Here is a 12,499-nt window from a genome sequence, read left to right as displayed (position 1 = left end):
TTCTGGTGTTTTCTGTTGTTGTTTTCTGTTCTAACCATATTTTCTGTTACATCGTTGGACTAATTATTTAATTAGATGCACAACTGTAACACTTCTACCCAGGCTGTAAGGTGATTTATAAGCACCATTAATGAGATTAATGTTTTGAGTAGGGTGGCACCATGGTTAGCATTGATGCTTGGAGCACAGGGGCCCTGGGTTCAATACCGGGGGTGCTATTTGTGTGGAATTTGATGATCGGATTTATTCCCACAGCCCAAAGACATACTAGTTAGTTTGGTTTCTGGTAAAAGTGGCCCTGGTGTGAGTCTCTGTGTGCCCCGAGATGGACTGGTGCCCTGTACAGGGTGTATTCTGCCTTGTGCCCACTGCTTGCTGGGATAGGCTCCAGCCCCTCTGCAACTAAGTCCCAGATCAAGTGGTTAGAAAATGGATGGATATTTTGGAGTATTTAACTGAACAAGACCTTAATGAAAACTTTAGTTACAGTATGTCTAAGAACGTAACTAGGCACGTTGTTTAATAGACTATTGGAGTTGGAACAGACTGGTTCCAACCAGAATTAAATGCACTGTGTAATTGTCTGATTTTCTTAAAAGTGTTCTATATCATCATTCACAGCAACTTTGATAGCAGTATTATTCGTAGCAAAACAGCTTTGATAGGTACCATAACTCTAAATGGACATAATAAGGAGATTCGTAGTACAGAATTTGCTTATCAATATACTTACCAAAACTGCATTCAGGATACTGCAATAGTGGCACAACACATACATGTAAGAACGTAGGAATATTTATTGCCAAAACAGAGGAAACTTTGCCCTTCTGGCCCATTTGGTAATCAGTTGCTGTTTGATCTTGCCCAGCCCAGAAGTTCAACAACAAGGCTGGGCAGCTTAGTCCACACTCCTACAACCCTTTGAGTAAAGAAGAGCCTCCTGCTGTGGGTTTTAAATGCACTTTCCATGTATTTTGGTCTTCTGTGTCCTGGTGCCTGATTCTCTGTTGATTCTGAAGAAGTCCACTGGATTGATTTCCTCAGTGTCTTTGAGGATTTTGAGTACTTGAGGACGAGGGGACCCGATACTTCTCTGTTCACACGTATTGGTGCAGATGTAGCAGGGCTCAGTGCACCGAGCAAGTTACAGAAGTGACATCACCCCCCTCTGAAACCAAGATCTACTCTTCCAGTGTCCCTGAGTTTTCCCCTGCCTAAGGATAAGGTCTAAGGTCTGTGTGTGCATGGAGCCTGCAAGCAGTGTTGATCAAACACCCGCAGGGGCAGGGAAAACTAAACTCGTCACATATACTGTATATGAGGGAAGAAGACACACAGTAAATGTAATTACGGGATTGTCCCAGAAAGCCACCCATAATGATTCTACTGGGCGTTCATTCCAGTGTTCCAGTTTCATGACTTTGGGGGTGCACCTCTGACCCCGTGGTCCTGTCGATGAGACTGCACCCCACAATGCAGTGTGATGCCCAACTTTCAAAAGCCCCAGCACAGGCCCTACTCAGACTGCCATTTTCAATGTACTCCCTCACAGAGGCCTCTTATCTTTTTAAGTGACATTTAACAAGATCAATTTAACAATCAAGATGTTGGCTGTATTCAAGTACAGCGAAAGCAGTGGACTGGATGGCAGTGATAGCGAATAATTATTCACTCTATAATTGCCATGATAAGGCTGTGGTATATCTATGAACTCATTCGGTATTCTCTAAATAAATCAGAAAAGAAAAGTCGTTATTAAACTTTTAGAGCTCCAGTGCTTGATAGGGAACGTGGCTGATGAGATTGAAAAGCATGCTCCATTACGTCAATATAAATAGATGCAAAGCAAAGCATGCTACCCAAAATTGCATTCAGGATACTGTAACATTGCCACAACATACAGTATAAGAACATGTAGGAATAATTAGTGCCTAATGAGAGGAAGACATTCAGCTCTGCCATTTACAAAATAGTTTTATTTACTGAAGTTAAAAAAATGTAAAACATACGGTTTAAAGATTCCTTCGTCCAGTTCTGTATTAAAAAATTCATTTAGTACAAGCGGAGTCTGCAGTGCACACTCACACTGTTAAAGCAATACACAGAACACCAGGGCTCGAAAAACATGAGGGAGGAGAGAGGGAGCGTCGAGCGCCGGATGACACAACCACGCGGTAACGAAGTTATTTTAATTAAGCGCCTGCTATTTCTGCTTTTCTGCTCATATCCTGCCTTTTCCCTGCCGCGCTCGCTGCCTGTGCTGTCTCTCCCCTGTTCTGGAGCGGTCACCTTGTGATGATGTGTGCACAGCCCGCCTCTTCCCAGCTGATGCTCGCGGTGTGTCAGTCTCGAGTCCGAAAGGAAGAGAGTTCGTAGAGGGGGAGAGAAAACAAGAGGCTTAAACACCCATGGGTGGGTGTGTGGGCACTCACCATGACTCCTCGGGCAGTTTAAACGAAAATTCAGACGGAACTGGAGGTAGGGACGCGGTTAAATGTCACGGAGTGGGGGTCGGGTGCAGTTGTCAGGATGTGCTTTTTGGTCCCCACCGAAACCAGCGTTTGTCTTTCTCTCCTTCGCGGAGTGCTGACTGCATCCCCGTTAACGACTGGGGCTCGCAAAAAACATCACTGGTTCTCCTCTGCCTCTATTGCTACCCGGGGCCTGTGGTTTAAAAGAATAAACTAGCTCTCCCGTTTTCGTTTAATTGTGTTTTCGTTATTGTGCAAATGCACGCGAGAAATATATTAAGTTACCACTCAGTGGCTTCTTTGTCTTTAAGTAAATTAGTCGGGGGGGTTTTATCTGTGTAGTTAACAGTTACGTTGAATGTGGGTCACAGTTTGGATTTAAGTTTGTCGTGCTGTGTTTTAAACAAATACAAGATTTGCATAGCGTAATAACAGCAATACGAGTCAAACAATAGATCAGTACTGCAAGCGGGGTCAGTTGTGAAGACGAAATAGTTACCGTTTAGTATTGTTTGCATGGGACGTCTTTAATTTAAGCCCATTCTTCCTGTACAGTACTGGAGCTATTAGTGATGCAATAATTCGTAATTGACTCCAGAAATAAACAATGGGTGAATTATTTTTCAGTCGTAAAAACCGTTAGTTACCATGTTGCTTTTTCAGTGAAAACAGGAAGTGGTGCGAGATGAGCCGCAAGCCCAGCTCAACTTTAGTGGAAATACGGGGTGAACAATGAAGATTACAGAAAGGGAGCCCTGCTCAAGCCATCCCTGTCGCGAACTGCTAGTTTCACAGCCCCACTCACTGAAGGTGCTTCTGCTGGGCTGTGGGATCACGTTTCCTCCTCTCTTCGTTCCCTGCCTTGAAAATGCAACCTGATTATTTATTTCCAGCCTAAAATGCATACATTATTCATTCATTGTTGCTGCAGGATCGTTGTTTTCAGGAGCCTTCGGTGACCGTGCGGTGATTGTCCACATGAATAAGAAGGTGGCTGCGTATTTTTCTGAATGCTCTCCTTTAATCGTTTCATTTTGTCACTAGCGGAGGGGTAAGGTTCCCCCCCTTGTCCTGTTTTTAAAAGGGTTAACTTGGTACGAGGTTCCTATTGTCCCGCTGACTGTGGGATTGGCTTGTAGAAAATCGGTGCCCTCAGTTGACCTGCGGGGTTAAAGACTAATATTAGTGCGGGATATTTGGAGCGGTGCTGTTAGCTTTGCTAGATCGATCCGTCTGAAGCCAGGCTCAGTAAAATAACTTTATATGTCCGTGACTATACTTCACAACTTGACTACTATAAAGGGACAGTTGGGGTGTCACTCTTTGTAAGTAAGGGGCTCTTACAGGGGCTGTAAGTATGAAGACGTGAAGCTACAGTATGGTTGCCGTTGTGATACACAGGTATATCCATTCACTTGTGAGCGAACATGAAAGGTGTCCTTGAGTTTTCGTGCCTTAACTTCCTGTAACTCCCTCCTGTTGTGGATTCGTTTTGCAGACCTTTTGAGAGGCACCATAAATGGAGGAGCATGCGGTATCGTGTTCTTGCAGAGACAGTATGTTGCAAAACGTTGAACTGTGTCTCTATGGAAAGCCTCCATGTCTGTGCAGCAGCCTGTAGCAGAACAGCTGTTTGGCATCTTCTTATTGGTCGTGTCCAGAAATACTCCTTGCGGGGGTCGCAGGGCTGGAGGTCTTCTCAGAACAGCCTGTTAACTGTGCGTAATCACACCACATGTAAATTGAGGTTACGAGATATTTAACACGATTTACAGCTGGTCGAGTAATTCACTGTTGAAGTTGGGGTTTGGTCAGTGATTTGTGTGTCTTTTCAGTATGGGGCGTATGGATCCGAGTGAGATGAATTGTATGTGAGGATCACTTCTGTCTCTCAGCTGCTGTGAGACCTAAAATTACTGAGTGTAAGCAAGTCGTCCCTGTCCTTTCTGTGCTCCTCACCCTGGTGTGCCGCTCTCCGATTTTCATCAGGCAGCAATTATGCTAGTTGCTTCAATCAAGTAGCATTTATGTCCGTGCTCAGGTTGGCGCTATTGCCTTCAGCTTCAGGCTCCTGGGTTCAATTGAGTCTCTGAGATCTGTCTGGGTGGAGTGTGCATGGTCCCCCGAGGCTTCCCTAGTGTCCCACTCCAGTGTCCTCCTGCCTCCCGGAGACATACCGGTGAGTTTTGTTTGGCTGTCGGGAATTGTCCCTTTCTCTCCTCAGCCCACTGATGGACCAGTGTCTGATCCGGGGGGCTCCCAGTCTGTCCTCCCAGTCGCACCTTCCGAGGTCGGCCGAAGCCTGCCATGGAAAACTGGCTGCCTGATAGCAGACAGGTGGAAAATGTTCCAAATAAGGCCTACGGAGTTCACGGCAATGCCCAGCACTGTTCCCCATTATTGCAGTGTGTGTGGCTAGAGAGAGGGCAGTTCTACATGTCACCCCTTAAAAATAAATTGGCCTGTCTGAGCATTTTATTTTCTTTTAGTGGGAGGTAGAGGATACAAGATACTACCTTTAACCTGCATCTGATACCACCTATGTGTGCGGTGGTGTCTGTACAACATGAGGATCCTTTGCCCTTAAAACAGACCACATTCAGCACACTCATTGCAGACTGCAGAGGCCTGGGATCTCCAGCGCAATGGGGGTTGTGCGCACCAGGACACTACAACACCAGAAATGGTGACCCTGTTTGCGGTTGGCAATGCTTTAGCTAATGCACTGCTCAGGTAGATTTATCATGCTGACAGACCTGCCAGGGTAATTTGTTTAGGGCTGCTCTGACCACACGGGCAGGGGCGCTCCTCTTGTTTATTGGAATGCACAGATATGGATACCAGGCCGGTGAGCCTTCGGATGTCTTGTCAAGGCTAGAGGAGAGGGGTGAAACGCCGTCTCTACTCTGTATGCTCCAATTCTGAACTGCGGCTCGTTAAGGAGCAGGCAGAGTGTGCGAAGGAGGTGTTGGTGCCCTCCGAAAAAGCAAACAGGCCCAGATGCAGTCATTGTCTTGAGCCAAAGTGGTTTTTTTTGTATGAGAAAAATACGCTTTTTGATGCAAGCTGGGAACTTACCCTGACCGTAAATAATGAACAGCTTTGGCTTGCGTTTCTACACGTTAGGTATAAGATTTGGACACTCTTTTCAAAAGTTAAATGCATTCCATTTGTAACTTCTTCCTTCTTGTCCAGAGCACTCCGAATTAGCAAGAAACCAGGCTTGCGTTTGATTAACAATTCAGTGTTTTTTTTTTACGGCTACAGTTACAGTTTAAACAGTTTAGAGTTCATCCTCAAGATGCTTTTCTCCCAGCATCACCTAAAAACCCGAATTCTTCTCTCAGCTGGCTGTGGATGTCTCCCAGCCTCCCTGCTCTTCTCCCTGACAGGGCGGTGTAATGGTTGAACTGGACAGGACAGCTCCCGCGTTTTGCCAGGAGAGGAATGGGGGACCATCCCGGGGCAGGGGTTGGATTCCCGGCCGCAAAAGAAAACCTTTGTTCCTTCGGCTTTAGAAACAAATCTCTACCAGAAATTCCTGGAATAACTTGGCAGGCACCACCGTGAACATGTTAGGAACAGCAGCGAGGCGCTAAATTTATTTTTATTTTTCGCTGGCATCTTCAGTCTTTGGGAGCGAAGGCCGCAAAGGTGTCTCGGCGCACGAAATAAACCTCGCGCGGGCCGTTTACAGCAGGCCCCGGGATTACTGAGCGACAGCGACGGGCACACATTGGCTGCAGCTGGGAGTCCCCCTGTAACACGTGTGCCGCTCTCCAAACCAGACGCGTCTTTTAAAATATTTATGAAAATGTGAAACTGCATTAGATGTTTCCTGAATGAATCACAGGAGTCTGTTTTAATGTGGACGAACAACTGCTTTGCCTTGGGGACTTGTTGTTTTTTTTTTATTTGTTCCAAGACTTGGATCTTTTCCTTACACATCAGTTGGGTGCCAGGTCGCAGAAAATATTTACGGACGAGGGTTGTGTCGAAAGGTAAATGGAAGCAAAATCCTCTCGCTGGGTCTTGCGTACGAGATGTACAAGACCTGCGTCCCGTAACCAGGCTTTTTTTTTTTTAACCCAGTGCTTGTTTTCGTTGGGGGCACTGAGTGGTTTATTGGCGATAATGGACTGCTTTTTCCCCTCTGTGTTCACTTTGTGCAGCTGTATCATTCTGTCCTCCGACACAATGGCCAGGCGAGCTCAGCTGCGAGATTGCAAATTACATTTAAATATAAATAACCTTGCCCTGAGTTGTACATTCGTCCTTTGAAAGGCAGGCGAAGATAACTGAAGAGAAACAGGCCCGCATCCACTCCTGCTGTTAAGTCATTTGTTCTTTAATCTGATTTTTTTTTTAGTCAATTTCATGTTTTCTTCATTTGAATCAAGGAATCCAACTCGTTAGGGACTTGTGCCGTTACACACTGGGTTTGTAAACCGAAGGCAATGGTCACCGAAGCGATCCGTTTTTTTCAGATCCTGTTTTTGTTACGTGGCAGCTTCTGCCAGCACCCCAGGAGTCGAACCCGAGACCCCAGCCCCGCGAGGCAGTATCGCTGACTGCTGCCCCACCATAGCACTCTGCATAATTCTAATTGAATCGGTGAACACAGCTGTATAAATGGGTGCAAATGTGAGTCTCTGTGGATTAAAGCATGGGGAAATCGACATGCTTCCCCTCTTTCTGCTGGCGAAAGGAGGAAGCGTCATTATTGCCTTAATAAACGGCACCAGCTTGCTGGGACACTGCTGGTCTTCAACCCCCCACAGGAAATGGACTCATTGGGTTCATTGTTTCTCAGAGGTGTCACAACCACAGTGCTTCATGAGAGGGCAGTAGGATCCCTTCAGCTTTAGTGCTTTTTTCCCTCCTGCTGCGCAGTTACTGTACTAAAAGGGGCTGCAGACAGAAAATGGTAAACAGAAGCCCGGTGTGCGTCAGCCCATGGAGCACATACTGTATAACTAAAAAAAACAACAACTTACACATCCACACAGCTCCTTTTACAGGGCAGTGAGTGCTGTTTGCTGTGAAGGTTTGCCTTCCATTGTTTGGTGTTTCTATGGGAAATGGTGGCATTATTTTGAACTTCACTGTAGGCAGTGTAGCCTGACTCATTAATTGATAGACCTCCTGATGGAATGAAATGCGTTATTGTTTAATGTTTGTCATTTACTGTTCTTCAATACAGTGGTATAGTAAGAGCTCTGAATGTTCTCTTAGGCCTTTATATGGCTGAACATAGACCCTCAGTCTAGATGTATGTCTGAATACATGACTTGCTGCTTGCAATTTTTTCCTAGCAGTCATTGTTGGGTATAGGGTCTCCTTGCAGACGCGGGGAGCGCTAGTACTTGAGGAACTGAATTATTTTAATTTGGCTAACGATGCTTTGTGAGATTTGCATATTAAAAAGTAAGTTCAATCATCTGCAGCCTTCTAGTGTTTTGTAAAGTAAGGTTGGTGTCTGTTTTTGTGTATGTTGCTTTAGCTATTTTTAATTTTATGCTGTAGAGCGTTTTTTAAGAAGGTTTATTTTGAAAGGGAATAATAATTAATTGTGTGTAGTGCATTTCATCCACAAGGATCTAAAGAGCTTTACATATAGGAAGGGGCCCACTTCATCCCTCACTGAAGTGCAGAACCACCTGGGTGATACTATTCTTCACCTGCTGATCAGGGGAGGAGAGGGAAACTGTACAAGACCAGAGTGGGGTTCAGTCCTCCTGCAGCCCCACGACACACAGATCAGGGGAGGAGAGAGAAACTGTACAAGACCAGAGTGGGGTTCAGTCGTCCTGCAGCCCCACGACACACAGATCAGGGGAGGAGAGGGAAACTGTACAAGACCAGAGTGGGGTTCAGTCGTCCTGCAGCCCCACGACACACAGATCAGGGGAGGAGAGGGAAACTGTACAAGACCAGAGTGGGGTTCAGTCCTCCTGCAGCCCCACGACACACAGATCAGGGGAGGAGAGAGAAACTGTACAAGACCAGAGTGGGGTTCAGTCCTCCTGCAGCCCCACGACACACAGATCAGGGGAGGAGAGAGAAACTGTACAAGACCAGAGTGGGGTTCAGTCCCCAGGCAGAGAAATGAAAAATTGTTTCATAAACCCATATGTGAAGGAATAGCTCCTATTTTCAGGACCCTTGCATCACAATCATCATTAATTAGTCTTCTTGGTTGACTTTGTCAGTACCTATCAAAATATTAAATACTTGTATTTAGCCTCTGCCCTGCATCAAAGAGATTCTGTGCCTTTAGCCTCTGTTCATCTAATTACTATATTTGGTTTCTCTGAACCGGCCTCTGGTTTTGTAGGAGCTGAGGTATAATAAAACCAATAAAAGATCCACTGGCTTTCAGCCTTTCCCGACTGGAGTTACCCATCCCTGGTGTGTCAAAATCCAGGAACTAACCTTGTAGCCCTTTGAATAACGTTAATACCTCCTTTGTAACATGGTGGAAGAAGTGATAAATGTACAGATCTAGAGTGATTAGGAATCTGTAGACCGATGTCCTCTATTTCTTTTGCAAAGCAGTGCATTATCTTGTTTCACGGTGGTCTTTTTTTTCCTCTGTGAATGCATCTCAGAGTGACTTTATTGAAATAAGAATCTGCAGCATTTCAAAGTTAGAAGGTGCCTACAGTGAAAAGGCCACGCAGATAGTTGGAGGGGTGATGAAGAAGAGTAGTGATGAGGAAGAATGTTCACGACTGAGACTTGGGAGTTTAATGCTCTAATTTGCTCAGTTTGTGATGAATACATTAAAGCATGCATTTTGGGAATTGACAAAAATGAATCTTATGGGTGCAGGTTTCCGGCAAGGTTTTTGTTTTTCAAAAAGCAGTTCACTAGATATTTTATCTTAACTTTTGGAAGATGGGGGGCCCAGCTCTGATCCAGAAAGGTTCGCTGTCCAGCAGGTTTTTATAGGTTCCCTTTTGATTCTCTACCTTCTCAAAAGCAAGGAAATCCTTCTTCTCATCTAAATAACTAGTTAAATTAGATAATTAAGTGATCAGGTAGAGAGAGAACCAGAAATCGGAATTGTACCCTCCTGTCTTGGAAGTAGCAAAGATCTCGGCTCTTCCTTGTACCCCTGTACTAGACCCATGAGATGCGCATAGGTGTGCTGTCGCTGTGAGCCGCTAGCAGCCACGCTGTGTAACAGGACCACGCCGTCTCCAGTTACACGAGAGCAACGTCAGTCTCGCTTGACGCTGGGATATTGAGAGGTGATGCCGGCAGGGGGGGAGAGGAGGGGGTAAGAGGATACCCCAGTGCCACACGCTCCAGACCACAGCAAGGCCCTGGTTCTGCTGCTGGCTTCTTCATCCAGAAAGACGAGCCACACCTGCTGAAAACGGAGCGGACAGCTGCTGGCTTCGCCACAAAGGAAACACGGCTGCTTTTAAGGACCGCTGACAAAGCCCTGGCTCAGGCATGGCCTGCCTTGGAATGCTCTGGTGCCGTCAAGTGGCCCAGTTAACACAGGCTGGTGGGAATGGCTGGTTAGGTGGCACTTGCGATGTGTTGTGTAATGCCACAAGCTGTCTAATCAGGAAGGACGTCCATTTGCAAATGTCCCTCTACCATTTGTTCACAATCTACTTCAATCTGCGTGTTTCCTTCCTTAATAGAAAAAAAAATGGAAAGATGTCAGTTCTTGTGTAATGATTGTCAGTAAGGGGTTTTCCATATTTTTAAAAACAGGAGTTGGATCTATTCTGGAGCTTGAAGGTATTTTGTTGGTCAAGCACAGACTTTAGCCCATAGCCTTGTGTTAATTTCCTCTGGACGGCCTGATTTTGATGGGCTTGTGAAGGCAGAGAGAGACACTCTTGCCATAAAGCACACGTGAATCTGCAACATGAAACTTCACCTATTACACAGTAATACAATCCTCAAGGGTTTTTTTTTTCGCCCCGTTTGTCGAGACAGGATTCAGTAATTGAAACGCGCTGCTCCTTTAAAATCTTCACCCCAGATGGTGCTCATTTGCGATTCTTGTGAAAATGAAATCCACACGTTTTGATCTCGCCAAAACATGTCGAGAGTTTCTCCACTTCTCCATCACGCCTCAGATCACTTGTCCTTCATGGGCTCTGCCATCAAACGTTGTGAAAGCTCCAGCTTTCAAAACTTGGGAATGTAGCAAATATTTTGGATCGTCTTTTTTTTTTGCCTTCATATACACCACATGGAGGGCCTACAGATGCATCGCAGAAAATGTGCAATGTTTAACTTGCAAGTGCAAGAAAATGCTTTAGAAGCAAGTTTCTCTGCTCTTTGTGGCACTTTCCAAACCTGTTTACTGTTAACTACCTGATGATGTGTAAATCAAAGAACTTGGGCGTCAAGAAGTTGATTGGCGTGTTTGTACCAGTTATGACACAAAGTTCGACTATTTAAAAGTTTAATTTGTCAGGAGTTATTTCTTCATGTCTAGACTCTCTTGCACAACAGCACAGAATTGTACATTTTAATTCCATGTCCAACAATAAGTTGGAAAGCACCAAATATATACTGTGATGGCTCATTCACACAGCACACATCATTCTTTGATGGTTTGGACGACAAAGAACAGTGCTGTGTGAAACTGTTTGTATGTTTCTTACCAGTTTATACAATAAGGGCCCAGACCATTCATAGTGCTTTACTTTGGGTCAAAGTGTGACTCCTGACCTGTTTCTTCTCAGTGTCTCGCTGGCCAATGAAGTAGCAACCGAGTGGACGTTCAGCTTCGGGTCCTTACTGTGCAGACGTGCGAGATCTAAGACCAGCTGTGTAGCAGGGCTCACCACAGGGGGTGAGGGGACCTTAGTTAAACCGAAAGAATCGTACAGTAGCGCAGCATTTGAATTTATGGCTTTTGCAGTGTCTGTGCACATACAACCACACTCGCATTACGGTTTGAACTTTATACAGTAAGACCGAAACCCACAGATGCCTACAGGCTGCACATATGCAGTACTGTATCAAGTAAAGTGTGCACTGAGCATGGGGTATGTGTGCAATCTGGGCACAAGTCAATTTAAGTTTAAACCGAGCCTCATTGCGGCTGCATGGCAGTGCAGTGGTTAGCATCGCTGCCTCGAGGGCTCACGCCTGGGTTCAGTTACGGACCTGGGGTGTTATCTTTGAGGAGTTTGTATGTTCTCCCCACATTTGCGTGGGTTACGTTTCGAAATAATTGACCCTGCTTCCAGTGTGTCCGTGTCTGTGTGTGCACTGTGATGGACTGGCGTCCCATCCAGGGAGTGACAAGCCTTGCGCCCATTGCTTGCTAGGATAGGCTCTGGTTCCCACACAACCCTGATTGGAAGAATCAGTGAGAAAATGGATGGATGAGCTTCATTGCCAATATTATCTCAAACACAGTAGAACGATAGATTAGCCAGCTTGATTTTTGTAAAGTTAGTGACATTTTATACACTCTGTAGAACTGCAAGCATTAACTGGCTCAAGAAACGGTAACACCAAGAGTTAATCAGCACATGGATTTTCAATCTGCACCCTTGAAGTTTATTAATTTGTTGTTTGTTTCAGTGGAAATGCTCCTACAGCCGCCATGACAAATGAGCCACACAATGAATTTTCCCAAACTCCGGAGGTGCACTGCACGCAAACACTTGATGAGTGGTGTCTGCTTCTTTATTTCAGTGTTTGAGGTGGAAGTACAGTGCTGCGTGGCTCTACTTTTGCTAGTTCAAGTCCGAGATAACAATTCTAGGGGTTGGGAGATAGTGCCGCTCTGGGGGGCTTGGAGAAGAGATTGTGGAATGCTGTTCTGGGAAGGATTAATAGAAATCCAGGGATCTGTTGAATGACCAAACGTTTGTCCAAAAACGAATTGCCTAAAATAAAACCATAGAGGTGATGAAAGTGAATTGACTTGGGCAAGCTTCAGTCTGTCAAGAACAAGCATCCTAATCTTAACACCCCCCGGGGCTTCAATCCTGCTGGAGCTGTGTAATTTAAAGGAGTAAAGTGGATTACCTTTATCC

At 45.4% G+C, this 12,499-nt stretch overlaps 1 protein-coding gene across 1 annotated transcript in view; it reads left to right on the top strand.

Moving 5' to 3' along the window:
* The first annotated feature begins 2,220 nt into the window (after positions 1–2,220).
* Positions 2,221–12,499, top strand: part of ubtd2 (ubiquitin domain containing 2) — a 40,196-nt gene continuing 29,917 nt past the window's right edge. The window contains exon 1 of the mRNA XM_006631694.3: positions 2,221–2,478. Within this exon, the coding sequence (XP_006631757.1) occupies positions 2,409–2,478 (70 nt within the window). The 5' untranslated portion in view covers positions 2,221–2,408. The remainder of the gene's footprint in view (positions 2,479–12,499) is intronic.

The sequence above is a fragment of the Lepisosteus oculatus genome, chromosome 11, assembly GCF_040954835.1.
Source record: "Lepisosteus oculatus isolate fLepOcu1 chromosome 11, fLepOcu1.hap2, whole genome shotgun sequence".
NCBI classification, from domain to species: domain Eukaryota; kingdom Metazoa; phylum Chordata; class Actinopteri; order Semionotiformes; family Lepisosteidae; genus Lepisosteus; species Lepisosteus oculatus.
Note: the sequence above shows the minus strand (reverse complement) of the source record. Positions and strands in the feature narration are given on the sequence as shown.